General features: G+C 42.2%; 1 protein-coding gene across 1 annotated transcript in view; it reads left to right on the forward strand.

Moving 5' to 3' along the window:
* Window positions 1–5,903, forward strand: part of LOC145413746 (putative G-protein coupled receptor No9) — a 104,162-nt gene extending 98,259 nt beyond the window's left edge. The window contains exons 2-3 of the mRNA XM_080283406.1: window positions 4,439–5,358; window positions 5,428–5,903. Coding sequence (XP_080139532.1) covers window positions 4,439–5,358; window positions 5,428–5,843 — 1,336 coding nt within the window. The 3' untranslated portion in view covers window positions 5,844–5,903. The remainder of the gene's footprint in view (window positions 1–4,438; window positions 5,359–5,427) is intronic.
* The last annotated feature ends 16,407 nt before the right edge of the window (window positions 5,904–22,310 follow it).

Raw genomic sequence — 22,310 nt, forward strand, 5'->3', positions numbered from 1 at the left:
AAGGGGAAGGAGAGAGAGGTGAAGGTGAGGGGGAGGGGGAGGGGAGGGGGTGAAGGGGGAGGGGGGCCATAAAGTGACTCTAGAGCAGCATTTTCCAACCTGGGGGAAATTTCCCCCTGGGGGAAAATTTCAGGATTCCAGGGGGGAAATTTACTGAGGGAAATACAGATTACTAGCTATTAGCCGACAGCAAAAAAATCTCATAGAATGTGGTAACTGACTTTCTTCAAGTACTGTATAAAAATATAAATACACATTTATGCTACGATCGCATTAAGTCAGAGAGAGAGGGAGGGGGGGAAATCGATCAGGTGAACTGGTTGAAGGGGGAAAAGACAGAAAAATGGTTGGGAACCACTGCTCTAGAGAGTTAAGTGTGGCCTGGCCTGGTCTGGTCTGGTCTGAAGCTGTAGTGTCTTTGGGACAAAACGTGACCTCTGTATTTAATCTCTCTCTCTCTCTCTCTCTCTCTCTCTCTCTCTCAAGGCTGGGAAACAAGGCATGAGAGTGGATGAGGTAGGTATTGTGTGTTTGGATGAAGGTGAGATGAGTCATGAACAAGGTGGAGGTACTAGGTATGAGGGAGTATGAGGAAAGAGGACGTGCGGTGTGGTGATAGGTGTGCATGAGGGAGGCTGCTGTGTTGTGGGAGATGATGTCACTGATAATACCTAACATAATCTAACCTATCCTAACCTAACTTGACCTCATCACAACGACACCAGGACACCCTATTTCTGTGTCCCCTGGGATATATTTCAAGTTCTTTTTAGTGTCATTAATAAAGTATAAAATCTGTCAATAAAGCACTCAACTACTTCCTTTCCACTTCCTCTGTTGTGGGAGAAGGGAGAGAATGGGTGATTATTATTTCAGTTATATTTTCATTATTTTCTTATTCAATTTCAGTGATTTCCATTTATTTACATTTATCTGCAGTATTAATTTTTCATCATATATTTATTCATTTACTTGCAAGATTCATTTATTTACATCTACTTGCATTATCCATTTATCATCATTTTCTATCTATTTCCATTTTCTTCATGCCCATTATCCTCAATCCTTCATTATTCATTTATTTTCATTATTACAGGCTCTAGTGGTTGCTTGGAAGGATATTCATCACATTTATAAATAAAAACAAAATTACCCTCAGTGCGTCGCCTTTATTACTCTCATTATCATCGTCTGTTTAACCCCAACTGACCTCGTTCATCATACCCTCTCACGCCGGCCCTGGATTTAATTTCACCTCTCTCTCTCTCTCTCTCTCTCATATCATACCATCTTCTTTTATTATATTCCCTTCTTTTTACTGACTCTCTCTCTCTCTCTCTCTCTCTCATATCATACCATCTTTTTTATTATATCCACTTGCTTTTACTCTCTCTCTATCATACCATCTTCTTTTATTATATTCCCTTCTTTTTACTGACTCTCTCTCTCTCTCTCTCTCTCTCTCTCTCTCTCTCTCTCTCTCATACCCTTGTTTTCTTTTTTCTCGACCATTCATCATGCCACGTTAGATTATGATTTCGTTTTCCTCTTTTTATCTTTTGATCCAACAATCTCTGTTTTCTCGCCCTCCTTATCTTTTTTTTTTTCTCTTCTTACCTTCGCATACTAGTACAACGACCTTTTATAATTTATTTTATACCTTAACATACCTTTAACTCCTGATATTCCTTTTGTGTCTGACTGGTGACAAAGGACAGGTCAGAAATAGGGTTCCTCCACCTCGTATTCTTTCCCCTGACAAAATTAACGTTAAATAAAACTTCGAATCTGGGTCTTGTGCCTCATCAGAACCCGGGAATAATAGGCAGTTTGGGATGGCTGTATGGAATGGGTATAACAATAAAGTGGAAGGAGTGACTGCGATCAGGAATGTGAGGTATGATGTGATGGTGTTCTGTGAATGAAAGGTGAAGGGGTGTGAAGTGGATGAGTGGGTGGGAAGTGTGTAAGGTTAGGTATACTTATGCATGGATGAAGGAAAGAGGGAGTTGCTTTGCTGATGAAGGATGAATGACGCTGAATGAATAATTATAAATGTATCAACTAGAGGTGAATGAGTGTTAAGCTTGAGTTTAAGAACGTGAAAGTGGGCCTGATTACTGCATATGCACCTTGTAGAGGTAAGAAGCGAGGAAGAAACAGACAGGTATTGGGACCAACTAGATGGAGTGATAGAACAGCTGCCGAAGAGTTATAGAGTTGACACTGGCCCTATGAATGAGGTACTAGGTCTTTATATAATGCCCGCAGAGAAGGTTAATAATGGAAACTGAAAGAAATATGTCAGGAAAGGAGGTTATGTGTAATTCAAGATTTTGGCCACATATGCAAGCACGCAAATATTCCTTAGTATATACGAAATGGAAAGAATGTTAAAAGGAGACTGACTGATTCTGCGTTTGTAGGGAGAAAGATGTTTGTTATTACTGTTGAGACGAGAGCAGTGAAAGGGCGATGCAGGTAACAGGAGGGCAGTGAAAGGGCAATGAAGGGGTTTTGGCGATTATATGATTGTGGTATAAAAGTATAATTGAAGGGAGCATAGTGATCGCAGGGAGACAATAAAGACTCGAGGTGAAATACTGAAAGCGAAGTTGAGAAATACAGCAAAGGTGGGTAAATATGGGCTAAAAGTAGTGGGGGAGAGAGGTCAATGAACTGAGAGTAAAGGAACTAGGAACACAAGTGGACTGCTGAAAGGAGTGTTTGGACTGTTTAAAGGAGTGTTTAGTTAGTAATTTTAAAGCGCTGGGTGGTGATGTTTGCAGTTTGGTGTGATGGTGAAGTTGGAAGAGAGGGAGAAAAGGGTAAGAAGTGGATCAGGTGGATGCAGGAAAGGCGGTTCAAAAGAAAGAAGGAGAGAATATACTGAAGACTAGAAACACGTGAGTTCATTAGTACAGATATGAAAAAGGAGACAAAAATGATCTAGGAAGTAAATGAATGCAAACTCTCTCTCTCTCTCTCTCTCTCTCTCTCTCTCTCTCTCCACATCGCCTAGCCTCAGTTCCCTCCCACTTTCTCTATGCAATCCACTCGAATGTGCCGGGTGTCAAGAGGAGGGGGTGAAAGACTGGGGAAAGGGAGTGGAGGTGATGAGCAGAGGAAATAAAAAAGAGAGAGCAGAGGGGGAGATTAATGAGATGAGGAGAAGAGAGTTACACAGGGGAGAGGAAGAGAAGGGAGAAGGAAAGACTGAGGAGAAACAGAAGGAAAAATTGAGGAGAGACAGAAGGAAAATGTGAGAAGTGAGGAAGGAGGAGAAAGTTACATACAGCCACATAAATATGCAGATCACATAGACCCCGAGAGAGAGAGAGAGAGAGAGAGAGAGAGAGTCCAAGAAATGACTGACCGTAAAGGAGGGGATGAGGGAGAGTGATAAGAAAGACAGAAGGGGAAAGGGAGAGGGAGGGAGAATGGGAAAAATATGTGGAAAGAACAAGGAAAGATGGGGGTATGGGTAAGGGAAAGAGAGGTAGGGAGGGAGAGAGGGAGGCAGGGAGGGAGGTAGGAGTAGGAAGAAGGGAGATATACAGAGTGATGAAGGAACGAGTATACAGAGAGTGACTGGAAAGGATAAAGAAAGAGGGGAGAAATATACAAGCAGGGAGGGAGGCTGGGAGAGAGGGAGAGAAGGCGGTAGGGAGAGAGGGAGGTAAGGAGAGAAGAAGGAAGGGAGAGAGGGAGGAGGAGAGAAAAGGGAGCTCCTCATGTGGATACCTTCACTCCAAATTGGTGATGACAGGGTAGGGTAGGATGGAGGAAAGAAGGGTAGGGTTAGGGAAGGGTAGGTAGGGTAGGGGTCTGTCACCTCCCTTGCCATTAAAAATTAATTAACTAATGAAGGGGAAGATGGGAGGAGGGAGGGAGGTAATGAGGGAGGAAAAACTGAGGTAGGGAGATGAGGGTAAATGGCAAGACGAAAGAGATACAAGATTTCTAAAACATTCTCTCTCTCTCTCTCTCTCTCTCTCTCTCTCTAGCAAGACACCCTGATAATCTGCGTATAAATAGGCGTAATTACCTTGTGTTTAATAAGGAGACCAATTAAGCCTTGCCCATCATCATTATGTTGTGTGTTTATACCAGTGGGAAAGTTTTTTTTTTTTTTTTATCCCCCCCTTCTCTCTCTCTCTAACTCTACCTTTATCTATTGCCAGATGATTTTATTCACGTCAGAAGCAACTTAAGTCCTCTAAGAGTTAAGAAAAATTTCATTAATAATTTCCGAAAGACGTGAAAACTGTTGTTATTAAATTTTGCGAATGGTTAAATTGTTGTCTTTCATATACTTTTCAAACCATACAAGGTCTACACTTGCTTCATCACCAGTTAAGTCTGTAATTATTTGCTACGTATCTGCCGTATTCAGTGAACCTTTCCATCCTCACGCAGTCCATTTTTTCTCCCTCAGATACGTGGCAGTGACGCGGCCGGTGTCCTACCCGTCCCGCATGACCCCCATCAGGGCCAAGGTGCTCATCGGGCTGGTGTGGGTCATCTCCTTCCTCATATGCCTCCCTCCGCTGGTTGGCTGGACGGACAAGGAGGACACACAGACGGTCACGGTGGAGCACGACTGCACCAGGACGTGTAAGCTCAACGACAACACCGGCTACGTCATCTACTCCGCGTGTGGCTCCTTCTTCGTGCCAATGCTCGTCATGCTCTTCTTTTACTGGAAGATTTACTGCGCCGCGGCCGAGACCACGCGGGCCATCAACCAGGGCTTCCGGACCACCAAGAACAAGCAGATCCTGGGCAGTCGCTTCCAGGAGGAGAGACTGACGCTGAGGATCCACCGCGGCCGCAACTCCATGCAGGACCATCATCATAACAGTGTACAGCAGCGGCACAACAGCTCACAGAAGCGGTGCAACGGCCAGAACAACGGGCACCACAAGAATAGCCAGCGCGGTAAGGCGAGCAGCATGAAGATGAAGAATCTGAGACCACAGCTGATCATGAAAAGCACCCTGTCCACCCTCCAGCCGGACGTCAACCACTTGGCACTGTCCGACCGCTGCGACCTCTGCCACGCTCAGTGTTCCCGCAGCCACAACACCCTTGAGGTCAGTCCAGGAGGCAGTACCGGCAACAGCACCGGCAGCGGAAAAGTCAGCACCTCACCACACGAATCATGCTTCACAGTGGACACCAACTTCTCCGAGATGGACGATACCTCACACCGCCATCAACACCAACACCACCACCACCACCACGAGGGGCAAATGACACCACCGACCCCCAACAGCTGCAGCTCTACACCTGCCTCCTCAGACCTGCCCCGGAGGTATACAGGAGAGAATGGAGAGGGAGCGAGAACGGGAGAAACAGGAGAGGGAGGAACAGGAGGTGGGACGGGGGGAAAGCCACACCATTCCCACCACGGCCTGAAGTCGTTCCGGGGCCGGTCAAACACCACTTCCAGGATGGGCCGCCGGAATATCAAGCTTCAGGTCAAGAGGTTCCGCATGGAGACCAAGGCAGCCAAGACCTTAGGCATCATCGTGGGCGTGTTCATTCTGTGCTGGTTCCCGTTCTTCACCATGTACCTGGTCAGGGGTGTGTGTTCTCAGTGCTACATCTGGGACCTCCTGTTTGATATCCTGTTCTGGCTGGGCTACTGTAACTCCGCCATCAACCCGTTCATCTACGCCCTCTTCAGCAAGGATTTCCGGTTCGCCTTCAAGACCATCCTGTGCAAGTGTGTGTGCAGGAGGGAGGCGAGGCTGGCCATACCGGCGTTCCAGCACTCCATCTACATCCCATCCTACGACCGGGACAACGACAGCGACGACGAGGACACGAAACGGTAGCTGGCGGCGTCCTCAGGTCCCCACCACCTCTAGTGACCGACGCGGGTCGCACCATCACTTCCAAACGTGCATGGCGACCGCTGCTGAAGGACGGCCAGTTTAATTATCACATCTTCATCACTTCCAAATTAACGTGGCCACGGTTCCCTGAGGACGTCTAGCTTTACCGCAACAGCACCATCATACTCGTCAACTGCTCCTTACGGACACCTAATTTATTGATCACAACACCTGTCAACATTTCCTAACGTGATAGTGGCAAATTAAGGGCGTCTAGACAGTTACACCATCACTTGTTTTTTTGAGGCTACCTACCTGACGCATCACACTGCCCTCATCACTAACCATGGAAACTGCTTCTTAAAGACGTCTGTTCATGTCATCCCACCACCATCACTTCCCACCGTGATAAATGGTTCCTAAGAACGTCACGTTGAGAATATAATCATCATCATCACTCGAAAGATGTGGAAACTGCTACTCGAGGACGACCTAGGCCTCAGGAGTTTACCCTTGACCCCGACATCCCACCTCCTATTAAGTAACTCTCCAACACACTCCCTTTGTGTCCGGTGTTTTGGTGTTAGTGAAAAGTGGATCAACATGTGTTCAAAGTGTTCCTTGTACAGTAATACTATTACTATCCAGATGGTCTTAGAGTTTTAGAACATTGTGTTAGAGACCAGAAGGTGTCAAACTGTACTACCTTAGCCTAGCATGGACCAAAATAGCTGTCATAAAAAAGAAGTTGTGCGTGCGTGTGTGTGTGTACGTTATATGACAAAATATTTCTCGTCACATTTCTGAACCTTTTCCATGTCAATCCTTCTTCACAATTACACACAAATCATCTAGTTACTCCGGGGGTGAACAGAGCTACCTAATTTGTTCTTAGACGTAGTTTTTAATATCGAGTTACAGTCATCAACGCCAAAAAAAAAGACATATCAAAAGCGACTGATTTTTCAAGGCGATTCTAGTTTTATTTTTCAGTGGTAGGAAAAGACAGACAGATTTATACTTCTCAATTCTTTCTCTCTGCAAAGTTACCTACAGTACTGTTCAGTATAATGCATCAGTAGGTATCACATAAAATGCTTCTGACGTGTAGAGAAAATAAAACCATAGGAACAGATGTGTGAAACAGAACTGAAAAACAGACGAACCTGAAGAGAAAAATGAAAGGGACTAGCCAAAAATAAGCACATTGAGACGGACAGACCAAATGCGACAGAACTAGCAATGTGAAGAGCAGGCCATGAGAGGATTCCCATAAAGAGACTAAATATACTGAGTTTCACGGACGAAAACAGGTAGACTTTGAAGAGACAGGGAAAAAGAACAAGAGACAAAGCTGGGAGACAAAGACCAACCAAGAAAAATACCTGGAAAAAGGGATTCCAGGAGAAAGAGAACGGGAATGACAAACTTATAGAGACGAAACTGGAATATAAAAAAAAAAAAAGACAAAGGGGATGACAGGCCAACAAAGGGATAAGAACTAGAAAGATACAGACTAACAGACAGGCAGAAGAAATAAAAACCAACAAAAGAGGAAATCAAGGGAACCAAACCAATGGAGAGACATAAAAAGGCATGACCAAAAGCGAAGCACAATTACGAGGGTAAAACAAAAAAAAAATGACAGACTGAACTTCGAAGGTCAGACTAAAAATGAGAAGTGTAAAGGAAAAACATCAAAAGCAGAAGATAATTGGGAGGGAAAAAAATGAACAGAGAGAGAGAGAGACTTAACACAATGACTACTAAAACCAGAAAAAGAGGGAATCGCAAAGTAAACAAACAAATCTAATCCACTAACAACCCAAGGAAGAGGCCGACAAAAAACAAAAAAGGGTTGAAAGATACAGATCAAAACAGACAACACAACAAAGAGTCCTTAGAAGAGAGAAAAAAAAACACAAACAGTATGCCAAACAAAAACAGAAAAAAAAAAAGAGAGAGGGAAAGAATTATGAAAGAAACGTAAACACCAATTTCCTATCCACTAACCTCCCAAAGTGTCAATGAAATAAAAAAGTTCAGAAATGTGACCCGCCTCTCCGTAGTGCCAGGTTCGAGGGGGAAAGGACTTGGCACTTCGGCTGGCACTCCTTATCGTTCCTTTGAGTGTCTGTGGGGGTCAGGGGAAGGGATGAGGAGTAGGTATAAAGGGGGAGGGGAAGGAGAGAGGAAAATGGCAGGGCGAAAGGGACCACGATGATGATGGTGATGATGAGGAAGTGATGGGAGTGAGGAAAGGTGGGTGATTATGATGGTGGTAGTGAGGAGTGTGATGACTGAGAGGTATAAGTGAAGTGGAAGAAAATGAGGACAAGTGAGGACAACGTGGATGGAAAGGAAAAAGACTGATGGAGTGTGATGAAAATGAGAAAGACAATGGATGTGATGCAAGATGATGAAAATGAAAAAGACAAGGGTTGTGATTAAGGATCATGAAAATGATGGTGAGGAAAGTGAAAAAAATGATAAGAAGGTGAACACAGTACTAGCTGGGCGATGAATATGATGACAATGATAAAGAGGAAAATAGTGACGGAGACAGAAAATGAAGGAGTGAGTTAAAATGATGCAATGAGGGGAAAATGATGACCATGATGAAAATGATGATGGCCAGTGATACAATAGGGGAAGCAGATATGATGAAAAGAAGTGTCCCATGAGATATGACACGGAATGACGGCACTTTCTCGACACTTACACTGTACGTCACGAGTAAAGACGAAACGAAAAATACATCCTTCCTTGCAAGATATTAAAGATGAAATTGATAAGTTTATTTTCCTCATAAGTGAGGGTGAAAATTAACCACGATCCTTGTGACCCTTCGTAAAACAGACTCTGGTTAATTAGTCAACAGGTAAATAATTATCCAAGTATCCCACCTGTGTCTGTATGTACATAATCAATTACCTTGAAAGCGTTAGTTGTGTATATATTTTACCTGGATTTTCTGTGTACATATTTACCTGGAAATGTCGAGTGTGTATGTGTACATATAACCTACCCAGTGTTGTCTGTCTGTGTATATATAAATCTTACCTGAGAATGTTAATTGTGTACATATATACATCTCCCACCTGGCTGTGTATTGCTATCTACCTGTCTGTCGGTGTTGTCAGATGTGTAAATACGGATAAGAAAAAAAAATATCCCTATGAAACTGGGAAAAAAATGTATAGAGAAAAATATTTAAAAAGACGAGTGAAAAAGTGTCAACAAAGGTAATTTAAGTTTTTACAGAGTTTGAAAAAAATATATATACGAAAAAAAAAGTGCCATAGAAAAAAATGTGGGAAAATGTCCAGTAAAAAAAAAAAAAAAAACAAGCACAAATTAGTTTAAAAAGTTTACAGTAGATAATGAAAATGGGAGAAAAAAATGAAAACAAAAAACAAAACAAAAAAACAAAACAAAACATTAGACTGATATGCGTAGAGTGAAAAATAAAAATACACTGAGTTTTGTCAGTATTAAATTGAAATAAACGACATGCATAACAAGAATGATATATAAAAACTGATAAAACGTAAATTAAAAAAACAAATCAGAAATGAGAAAAAGTTCAAGAATATACAACTGCGGCCATAAACCTCGATCCATCCCATAACGATACATAGCGAGACGGTGAACGATAACTTTTGAAATCCAGTATTGTCATCTTCAGAGGCGACCAAACTTCTCAGAATATTACGTATAAAGTCCATAACTCCTCGACCATACACTGGATCGATATTCACGTCCGCAATGGTTATATAGTGGGAGTCAATAGTTCCTTTACACTTCAGGGTTTCGAACTGATGATGAGATTCGAACCCACTTATCACAAATTTAGTTAGATCTCACTCAGGGTCGTAATCTACAATGTCCTTGGAGATTTCGCAACGTCTCTTCCTTGGCGATTTAGTTTGCCTATTGCTGCACCTAACTATCCTCTCGCACGTCACTGATACAAACCATGCTAATATTAAGACAATATTAAGTAACGTAAAAGAGAATAAGTTTGTGGTAGGCAGAACAAATCGGTAAGGAAGAGGTGCTACTAAGCCATCGGTGCGACCTTGACTACGGCACTAAGTTCTGATGTGGTTTCGAGGCAATGTACTCGTAAAGGGTTTCGAGACTCATAAAGAGATTCGAAACCAATGTGCAAGATCGAAACCCATTTAAATTTATTTGGATCATTTCAACAAGATCTCACTAGTTTTCTACACAGATTTGAGACAGTGTAAAGCAACTACTGACCGCAAATTGTACGGTTGGGAGCAAAAATTCGTCAACTATTCCACTGCATCTCCTGCCCACCCTCCTCCTTGACACATCATATCAAGGAAAATCATCTATGGACACAGAAACATACCAAGCCTCTCTCAGCTTAGGAATATATTTGCCAAGAGAGGAAAGTGAGACGCAGATGAGGTGGAATGATTACTGAATTTTTGTCTCTATACATTATATATATATATATATATATATATATATATATATATATATATATATATATATATATATATATATATATATATAATATAATATAATGGAGGATACACAACGTCGACGGTATATATTACTAAAAAGTAAAGTGACAGAATATAATCGTAAACATGGTATAAAAAGAAAAAAAATGTATGAATCGAAAAACACGACGCAATTATTTTGCCAGAGAAGAAAAAGGAAAAGAATTGGAATGTGTAGGATTTATATCAAGATTTTATGTGCTTGTGTACCTGTCATCATCACTTTCTTGTTTTTTTTTTTCTCATTAGATCCGCCTCAGTGCAGATCCACAGAGAAAAAGATAGTAATTAAAATAAAACTTTGTGAGGCATTACTGAGGGTACGATAACTTTAGCTGCAGCGGCGTCTTGTCGTACGTGTGGCAGCCGTGTTTTGTTTACTTCCACAGCCGTCAGTGTTCCTCGTGTGTATGAATTAAAAAAAGATCTCTATTATTAAAACATGAAAGTCCTCGTGTGTGTATATATCTACAATGAATCTGTGAAAGAAATGTGAGCATTGTTATTAAAATGGCAACTCTTTTTTGCGTGTCATAAAAAATGTAAAAAGGAAATATATTATGTTTCTGGTCAGCTGCATAAAACCAAGCCTGATAAAAACAAAAGGACGAGAGACAAAAGAAACAGAGATTATGTAGGTTTAATTTTATATCAAGGAACTTTGGCCAAACATGAAACTGGAAATAAAAATAGTGGCAAAAAGTATTAACGGAGAGATTACAAATGTTTATATACTAGCGAAGGAGGAGTCAGCGTCCTCAGTTTATATATTACGTAAACTATAGAGGGGAGGAGAGTCACTTTATATCAACAGGGAGTCAACCCCTTCTCCACGAGGACGTCTTGGGTATTTCTATCTTACTACCACCAGACGATTTCACACAGCTACGGGCAGACGATTTTATTCAGCTATGGACAGAGGGGTTGATGGCGTGTTTCCAACCCTCTTACCTTCACTCCATTGACATGACTAATTTCGTTTATTCCTTGTACTTACAGACGATTTTTTTACCCTAGGATGGACTTAAGAACTGAAGTTGTTAGATAAAGCGTCCATTAACCCCTCCACTATTAAATACCGATTCTAAAGCTAAATAAAATCGTCTGGAGGTAGCAAGAATAAGTCAGTTTTAAAAAGGCAGCGGATTGAAGGGATTTTTAAAGTTCCTCCTCAGCTGAAGCAAATCGTCTGGTGGCATCTAGGAGGAAATAACTGGGCGGTCCTCGAGGTGAAGGGGTTGCTGCTATCCACTAAATATCTGTGATTTATAAATGTACGTTGAGTGAGTGTGTCCCAGATATACCTTATACGTGATATATCCATCTGTGTGACTTAATCATTGTCTACTTTACAGTATAATTATATGCAGTCTATATTCGCCGCTTCACTACGATGACGCCTTTAAATTCAGTGACTACACATACATATATATATACATACATACATACACATACATACATAATCTATTCTTGTTACCTACAGACGATTTCACTCATCTTAGGGGAGACTTTTCGTACTGGGGGGGTTAGATACAGCCTTCATTAACCCCCCCACAGCGACTGCCTCTCCTCAGCTGCATGAAACCGTCTGGAGGTAGCAAGAATAACCAAAATGTGTCATCGTACTGAAGAGGCCAAACGGGGGCTAGGATACGATATGGACCAGGACGACGATTCACAAAACCAACTGACGATGATTTTTTCCTCTCGTAACTAATACAGAAATAGGGTAAGTTTCAGTTTTTACAGGGAGAATAGTTATGTATTTATTTACTGACGGAAGGAGGACAAGAAAAGACGCAGGCAAATATCTTTCAATGTCCCACCTTTCAGCAAAATGAGTAAATAAATAAATAAATAAATAAATAAAATACATACATACATATACACGTAAATAAATGAGATCTTAGTAACGACCGCCATAATCTTGCCATGCCCCTTATTCTTCTCCCTAAAATTATTAAACAAGAAAATTAGGGTCTTATTAAGAAAAAAAATAACTTAAGTTACGAGAAAACATATCTCCCTTACGAGGAAAAATATTAGTTAGGAAAAATAATATCTTAGCTACGAGAATCTCTGAAAATAATCTTACTTACGAGAAAAATTATCGTAAGGGGTTTTGTGCTTCAGACCAGACTCTCAGTATAGGTAACCACGACCAGAGTTGATAGATAGATACATAGATAGATAGACTATTTTTATGTTGCCAGTGTGAGATGATGTTATTAGGGTAAGTGTGTGTGTCTGTCTATTATTAAACCCCTTCCCTACCCTGACGTCTTTTATTTATGGGGGTAGGAACGAGTCTCCTTGGTTACTAGTCAAATCAGCCCTCCAATCTGACTACACTTAACAGAGGTGGAAGGAGTCACGGTTCTCTGCCAGCTGACGACAACTCGACCCTACCAGACGATTTTATTCAGCTTCAGGGACTTACAGGGCTTCAGGGGGTTAGGTGAAGGTCTCGCTGTCCTTGTGGGGGATTTGTCTATGTCTTTTTTCATCCTTAGTCAGGCTTCCAATAGACGATTTTATTCAGCATGAGACCCTCGTAGAACGGAACTTTCGTTAACCTTGTCACCTTGATTTTTTCCCTCAGGCTGGAAGAAATCGTCTGGTGGTAGTATAAGGAAACTGTGAGGGCTGTATCTAACCCCTCTACTTCCAAGAGTCTCCTAAAAGCTGAATAAAATCGTCTGCAGTTACCGCGAATAAAGCAAAAAGCCGTCCTGGTACTGAAGGGGTTACTGGAGTTTATCAGACGATTTTTAGGAGCAACATTAATTTCAAGGCAAAGGAAAAAAAACCGTTAAATAAGTAGTAAAAAAAACAACAATAATAATAATAATAATAGTAATAAAAATAATAATAATAATAATAATAATAATAATAATAATAATAATACATATTCCGCGGCAATTATTAAAAAAAAAAAAAATCTTAGCACCGTAACAGGTATACAGGTGTTAAATATCGGTGTTAACTGTACCTGGGTAAGCACAAATTTAGCGCCGTGTGTTAGCGCCCCGGTGATGGCATTATTACGGCTGACGGTGTTACGTACTTGTTGTGTTAAGACGGAGGCATAGTGTCATGTGTCTAACAGTCATACTCTTAACAATCCAGTGTGCTGCCAAGGTCCCCAAATTTTTGAAGGTCCTATAGGGAAAAAATAAATAAATAAATCATACTTTTAAATGCGGAGGAATCCAGTGTGCTAGCAAGGCTCCATTTTGAAGGTCGTATATGGGAAAATAATCATACCTTTAACAGAAAGGAATCCAATGTGCTATCAAGGTCCCTGAAATTTTGACGGTCACAGATGGAACCACTATGATGTCCACGTTATTAAAAACTGAGCGAGGGGATGGTGTATGGAAGACCCCCCTCTCTCTCTCTCTCTCTCTCTCTTTAAGATGTCTTCCAAATTGACTGCGTTAGCGTGATGCATGTAACATTTTCCTGAATTTTTTTCGACTTATTACAACCGAATGTGGAAGGTGTGAGCAAGGCCAACCCTGATTTCTAAAGGGTTATGAAGGGAAAGGTGAATTGGTTGCATTGTTAACCCTCCTGAGTCCCGTGGTCTTTAATTTACTGTATTCTTGTTACCTCCAGACGATTTCATTCTCTCGTACCGAAAGGGGTGATGAGGGAACGCTACTCGTGTGTGTGTGTGTGTGTGTGTGTGTGTGTGTGTGTGTGTGTGTGTACAAACATCAGAGACTTTGAAGACAGGAATGTGTCTCGTGTGAAGATGGTGGGGGAAGGGAGGATGTGAAAGACGGAGGGAAGAGGGAATGTACTGGGGGAGGAGGGAAGGGGGACCTACTGGGGGAGAAGTATGGGAGGGGGGAATGTATTTTGGGAGGGGGGGTAGGGGGAGGAAAACAGGTCAAGAAGGACAATGGAGTGCTGATGGGAAAAATGAAGTTTAGATGGGAAAGAAGAGTTTGGGAGTAGAGGACAGGCGTGGAACAGGTAGGTGTGTGGGTGGCAGGTGTGTGGGTGGGTTTGCAGATGTGGGAGACAGGCATGAGTGGGATAATAGGAGAGAATGGCTAATATGACAAGTTGACAGACAGGTGTAAGATAGACAGGCATGAGTGGGAAGGAGCCAGGTGTGTAAAGGATGACAGGTGTGCGGGCAGGGAGGTGTAAAAGCTACAGGTGTGGGAGAGGTAAGCGTAGGAGAGTAAAATGAAAGGATAGGCATGTGTGTGGGCAGGTAGCATGAAAGAATGGTTTAGGAATATCAGGAAGAGTGAGGGAGGAATATGAGAGGAAGGGTCAGCAGGAGGAAGTCAGGTGTGAAAGTTACAGGTGTGACAAGAGTAGAATGAAAGAGAAGGCAGATGTGTAGGGAAAAGAAATAAGTAGAAGATAAAGGGCTGAAAGGAATGTGGAGTGTCAGGTGTGTGTGGGGGAGGAATAAGAGAAAATATGCAGGTGTGGAGCAAGCCAGGTATGAGCGTTACATGTATGAGGAAGGAGAAAAGAGAAAAATGCTGGCAGGTGTGGGAATAGGTATAAGTTAGAGACCTGACAAGTGTGGGGGGGTCAGGTGTGTGTTGGGGGTGAAGATGACAGGTGTGAAAGAAGTCAGATATAAAAGTTGTGTGTGTGTGTGTGTGTGTGTGTGTGTGTGTGTGTGTGTGTGTGTGTGTGTGTGTGTGTGTGTGTGTGTGTGTGTGTGTGTGTGTGTGTGTGTGTGTGTGTGTGTGTGTGTGTGTGTGTGTGTGTGTGTGTGTGTGTGTGTGTGTGTGTGTGTGTGTGTGTGTGTGTGTGTGTGTGTGTGTGTGTGTGTGTGTGTGTGTGTGTGTGTGTGTGTGTGTGTGTGTGAAGAACTGCTGGAAAACAAGCACTTACGAAATAGATATGTGACTAGAATGTGGTGTGCTGGTGTGAGATAGAGAGGTGAAATGAATGTGGTGTTGTATGTGAGAGGGATGGGGTGAGGATGAGAAAGGCAGGTGTACAATGAATACCATACACAACATTTCACCTGAGACTTTACCTGAGTCATAACACCTGCCTGTGAGTATAAAGATCATGTGTGCCAGACGCTCTGTACGGAATTTAATTGTTGTGGGATGTACACATGCACGTGACTTCTTGAACTGAACAAACCCACAGAATCTATGTCAGTCTACATGGACAATACTGGTACACACACGCACATATATATACATTTTTACATACATGCATACTGTGAATTTAACAAAGTACTCTTAAAACCTCTCTCTCTCTCTCTCTCTCTCTCTCTCTCTAACACACACCCAGTGTTCTATCACGGCAACCTTCAAACACACACACACACAAACACACACACACACACACACACACACACACACACACACACACACATTTTTCTCTCTCTAACACACCCAGTGTTCTACCACAAGAACCTTCACACACACACACACACACACACACACACACACACACACACACACACACACACACACACACACACACAGACGCTCTCTCTCTCTCTCTCTCTCCTACATACATTACGCATGCACAAACAATATCACATTATTTACCTAGAACAAACAGAGCACAGCTGTGCCTCCTCGTAAACTGAGAGAGAGAGAGAGAGAGAGAGAGAGAGAGAGAGAGAGAGAGAGAGAGAGAGAGAGAGAGAGATTGAATAAACTCATTGTTAGGTCAGCATCGACATCATCATCATCATATCGTCGTCTTTGTCGTTACCGTTGCCGTCGTCACTCATTACTACTACAACCGTCACTACATCAATCATCATCATCACCACCTTTTATCATTAACATCCTACTCCATCTTCATAAATAATCAAAGACGTTCGAAAGCAGCGTGAGGCACTAAATATATCCAGTGCTCCTTTATGCATATCACTCAGAAGCCCCAAGCAGCCCAAAGACCGATATGAGGGGCAAGCAGGAATGAGCAGAATATAGCAGATAAAAGGAAAAAAAATACAGAACTTATAGGTGATACAGCAGGACAACGATACAAGGCCAAGTAACGTAAAACGGGCGTAACGTAAAAAGGGGTAGCGTGAGGGATTTTAATGTACAAGTGGGAAGAAAACTGAGTGAAAAATTAAAAAAAAAGGCGTGTGACCCGGATTTTAGGCTAGGGAAATTGTGACAGGTGGTGAAGATGTCCGCAAAAGAAGAATTACGGTTTCTTTTCTTTTCCTTCTTTTAGTGTTTGATGCCTTGAGACCATTTTCTTCATTTACGGAAAGAGCTCTCGTACTGAACAGGTTCATGGAGATGTTTTAAATCCCATGACCAGAAGACGTCTCCCTAGAGCAGAATATGCTTGTCTGATCATAGCGAAATAAATAAATATACAAAGAAATATAAGTAAATAAACTGATAAATCGGGTAAATATATAACTAAATAATCCACGCAGGCGTTGGGCGTCTTTTGTATTTATTGCCCAAGTCAGAATATTTTATCGTTTACAAAATCTCCAACAAAGAAGGGAGCACTAAACGCGATATTTGCCGTACATCCCCTCCAGTTCGAAAAGCAGTTCCTAAACCTGAAAATAATCGTTCTGGGATAGCAAGACTAAAATACGTCATCGATGTGAAGGGGTTAATAAGGCGTCCTCGTACTGAAAGGCCTGCATAACACGACAAGACTCAGTAAGGCTAGAGGTGCCGTCAGGAGCAAGAGTGTGACTTACTATTCTCCTGTGTCTACACTGTGGCCATGTCTGTCATAAGGCCCATACACACCAAGCCACACCGGGAGAGTGAGAGAAGGGAGAGTGAGAGTAGGAAGGTTAGCAGCCCCACAGCCACCACTCACCGAGCGGTAAAACACTTCATCGCGACGTTTTCCAAGTCCCCATCTCTAATTTCCATATTCCACTGGTTTTCTTCTTCTTCAGTGTCAAACTCAGATTCTACGGGCTGTGTTGGGAACAACGTCACAGATAAAGATAACTCGCGGGGTTAAGAGTCTACATATCCACTTACTGCATCTGGTCTCCCATTCAAAGCTGACAAGGAATCTCTGTTCCCTTTTCTTCATTTCACTCTTTCTTAGAATTGTACTTGTGTCTACTAATGCATCATCTTTTCAAACAGGGTGCATTCTTATTCTATGTTTTACAGATAATAGGGAAGAGCGGTCAGGGCATGACCTAATTTGCCTAAGGCAAGTAAACATGTATTCAGGAACATCTTTGTTAAGCTTTAAGTTGACATACATATATATGAAATACCAAAGGTGGCCCTTACCATTTCTTACAACTCTGGCAAAGACTGGAATGATAAGCAATTCCTTTCTGAAACTCGTACAGAATATGAGTTCTATAACCTCTCATTGAAGTTGTACGTTTATTTCCTGTGTATTCTAATCCTCTAAGATTAGCCCATGTAAATATCTGAATGGTTTTACACGCTGCAAGACTCGTGAACTGAGTAAATCACGTCAATTATCAACTAAAGCAATAAACTGACTGAGGACGGAAGAGACATTTGACGTCATGTTTAGCGGATGAGTCCGGTGTCGCTACCGCCTTGAGCTGACCTGGTGTGTATGGGTCTTGGTCTCCCTGACGCATCGTTTCACACAGCAAACATACCAAGACACACACCAACGCTCTCACCTTAGGATTATTGGCCAGCGGAGGAGAGAGAGATGTAAGAGAGGTGAAACGTCGCCTGCTGTTCCTCTGCGTCTACTTCACACTTGTGCCACGTCCGTCACTTTCCTTCCTGGCGCATCATACCGAAGAGAATCACGAATAGGCAGCAGAATATACCAAGTGCCATTTCGTGATATAGCAGCGCCGTTAATTTTTCAAACGGAAGATTTATATTATATCCATTTCTCTAACACCAGAAGCCTTAATCCCGGAAGGGGTGGCCACAGACGAATCGCTTCCATATTATTCTGTCCGCCATCACGCTGCCGGCCCTCCAACTCACACTTCCCTCACTCATATACCTCTCCACCCTACACCCATCTCATCCTCGGTCTCCCCCTTCCTCTCCCTCCCTCCACTTCACTCACATGCACTCTCCTAGTCAATCTCTCACTCTCCACTCTCCCCACATAACCAAACCATCGAACGGTGTTCCTCCCGATGCTTTTCTAAGTATATCCACAATTAAAGGAAGTATTTACTTGCGGAGAGGGTCCAAGTCGGGTAGAATCTGTTTTATTCCCCAAACAAACAATTTTTTTTTTTTTTTAAACGGGAAAATGAGGCATGATGACGACGACGATGATGATGATGATGATGGTGATAAAAATGATGATGATGATGATGACAGTGATAAAAATAATGACGATGATCATAATGATGACGATGATGATGAGAATGATGATGATGATGATGATGATGAAGGGCATAATTCTTTCAAATCCAGCGCCTCTCAGTTTACCAACACACCCAGCAGAGGAATGTTACATAATAGAGACGAGGTGAACCAATACGTCTACACTTGTTCCCAGCCGTACACAGAAAGAAGATAATTTACCCGTTTACTCACCTGGACAGACATTAACGCTTAAAGGTCAATAAAGGACAATATTTTAAACCCTACGGGCGATGTGTGTGTGTGTGTGTGTGTGTGTGTGTGTGTGTGTGTGTGTGTGTGTGTGTGTGAGAGAGAGAGAGAGAGAGAGAGAATATAGGTAGCAAAGAATACAAAAATTGGAATGTCATGGCAGTGGATAAAACAGCCATATGGAAGGAAAAGCGGGAGTTAATGGGGCACGAGAGCGCGAGGTGTTAGGTACGGGTACTTAACACGAATATTAAGACGTGACTGAGCACGTACTTAACCACCAAACACGGATATTACCACGTGATTCAGCGCGTACTTAACCATCCCAGCCAAGGCTGACCCACTGAGCCCACGGACGTCTTATATATATATATATATATATATATATATATATATATATATATATATATATATATATATATATATACACACACACACACACACACACTTCTATTTCATGATTTTATTCAGCTCAGGAAAAATTTTTTTCTTTTTAACTGGAGGGGTTCAGATACAGACCCAGTAAACCCATTCAGTACGAAAGGACTTTCCCAGAGTTGCATAAACTAGTCTGTCAGCAGCAAGAACAAGCTAAGCTCACTCAGAAAGCGCAAATCTCCTGTATCAGACAACTCATATCACCACACTATTAGGCTAATCGACACTTCTATGGACCATAACTCACATATCCACAAAACTTCACTGAAATCCAACAATAACCTTTTGAGGTATCTTGACAAACAAACAAACAAACAGGCAAACAGGGGTGAATGCGGGGGTCATGAACCAAGGACATCACCCAGATTAAAGGAGCAGGTACAGTTAGTCATGAGTTTTAGGAGCTTAAGTTACAGACGGAGGGTTGGAGGTTGTCTTTAGTTCTTGCCACCGACAGACCAATGTATTCAGCACACATGGGCAACTTGTGGTCCAGGTCCTCCATCTGTGCAGCCCGCCCAACTGTGTGATATTTACATGTATTTTCACATTCAAGTCTGATAAAATGAGAGTTTTTGACGCTGACGTACCAAATTTGATACTCTGACTTATCATGGCACAACATTCACGAATATCTGGCACTAAAAAAAAAATCCTCTAAACTTCTGACCGGATTATGAAGAGCATCCAAACTCAAGGATCTCATTAAAACACAGCAATATTGATTGACGCGAATACATCTCCACTGTTTTTAACGAGTAGTGAAGATAATGAGTAAACAGTTGTAAATCGAGAACCTTTCCATAAGAGCTGGTCATGTGGCGAGGATAATCGTTTCGTAATGCAAAGAATAGGATTTCATTCGCACTGCACCGCAATGAAAATAAAACTGATCAGTAATACAATACATATTAATGACCATCACAATTATGTAAATATGCTTATTATGTTACTATAGGTTATAACAACAGAAGACAGGTAATCGATATAAAAATGCATCTAGTTTGAGGTAAAAATATGTTCAGAATCATTCCAAAGGGAGGTGCCCCGCGGATCACCACCACCATTATACTTCTCCCCAGCGACTTAGAAATGTTGCCCGTGACTGGTGTATAATATTAGGTGGGCGGCAAGAGGCATTTAATTCCCGTTCCATTTCCCTGGGAGTTATTACAGACATCAACACGGACATTAACAGGTGACGGAGGGCATGCTTAACCACCGCGGCCAGGTTAATGGCTCAATCACGCACCTGTGTAGGGGGTCGTGATGCAAAGACGACGTGAGGGCTGGCTGACTCTTTCACTATGGTCTGGGATTTTATATTATGTGATTCTTGCTGACGACGGATGACTGTGCATAAAGCTTGGAGGAAAGGACAATACGTTATTTTTTCCCCTGCTAGCAACCGATGATTTTATTTAACCTACTTCTCCTTTTTATCATTTTATTCAGACTTGGGGAGCAGGGCATTTAATCCACTAGAAATATTTTTTATCGAAACTCATTTTTTCACTAAGGGAGGTCGTCTCGAAGTGAAGGAATCGGAAAAAATATCAGTGTCCATATTAACTCCCATTTTATTGTTACTGACGCCAGATTATTTCACTTATCCCAGAACAGATATCTTGTGGGAAAGAGGTTGGAAAGACTCTCCTCACACTCCACCACTACCACCGCAGATCCTATTCCTGTTACATCTCGGAGGAAGGTCACAAAATTAATGATATATGCAAGGAACTGAAAAAAATAACCACTATCATCACTTCCATTTCAACTCCTGATCGATGTAATGTGGAAGAGAACATCACCATCATCATTATTTATACGTAACCTAACCTAACCTTACTAACTACTAAATAATGGTGGACAGATAGACTAATTGCGATGGATAGGGGTAAACAAAAAAAAGCACACACACACACACACACACACACACACACACACACACACACACACACACACACACACACACAACGTTACTGAGTAGGGAGGGAGATACGGCGTGAAGTGGAAGGGTAACGAGTACTTAGGGGAAAGGCCTGGCTATCCGCTACACTTCACCACTCATCCCCTCCCATCCCACTTCACTATCCTCCATCCAACCTTACACCCCAGCCACCACTACACTGCACATCCCCTTCATCTATCCCTCTTCACTATTCCCCGCCCATCCCTACACCCTTCACCCCTTCCCTCTATTCCTCGACATTCCTCTCCCCCATCCCCCCACACAAGAGCCATCCTCCCCTTCCCCTTCTCGCCCTCGGGTCCAAAGCATCCCTATCCACCACCCCACCTCTCTATCCTTTAAAATAGCCCCTCTCGAACTCCAATCTCAATACACCAACCCACTATCCCTCACCCCAGTCCTAAACAATACCCACCCATCAACTACATCCATCCATCAGCAACATCTATCTATCTATCTATTAAACTCTACACGCAATATATAAAACATCCCACCTCCCCCTACCCTCCTAACCCTCATCGATCCAAAAAAACAAAATAAATTAAAAAGTAAATTCCCACCCTTTATTCTGGAAAGGGATGCCAAAAGTGTGTTAATATTCACATAGGTTTTTCTGCACTGACTCTTCAATGTCACGTTTCATCGTCTCGGAAAATGGAGGGAAAAGTCTACGGTAATCGCTACCCAGGTTTAACACATTATAGTTGGGTGTTTGTAGATACCAAAGGGTCACCAGTGTTATGTTAACTTGAAGACTATCACCACTGCCGGGGTCATCACTAACATCACCACCATCAACATCTTCGTCTTATCATCATCATCATCATCATCTTCGCCTTTACCATCATCATAACCCATAATCATCTTTGTCTTTATCATCACATCTTTATCATCATCACCAATACCATCTTCCTAATGATCACCATCATCTTCAGCACCACTACAGTATCATCATCTTCAAAAACATCAACGTCTTCAACCTCGTCCTCACCACCAC

Source organism: Coenobita brevimanus, chromosome 97 (assembly GCF_032717465.1).
Source record: "Coenobita brevimanus isolate Jiangsu-jjx chromosome 97, ASM3271746v2, whole genome shotgun sequence".
Lineage (NCBI taxonomy): Eukaryota > Metazoa > Arthropoda > Malacostraca > Decapoda > Coenobitidae > Coenobita > Coenobita brevimanus.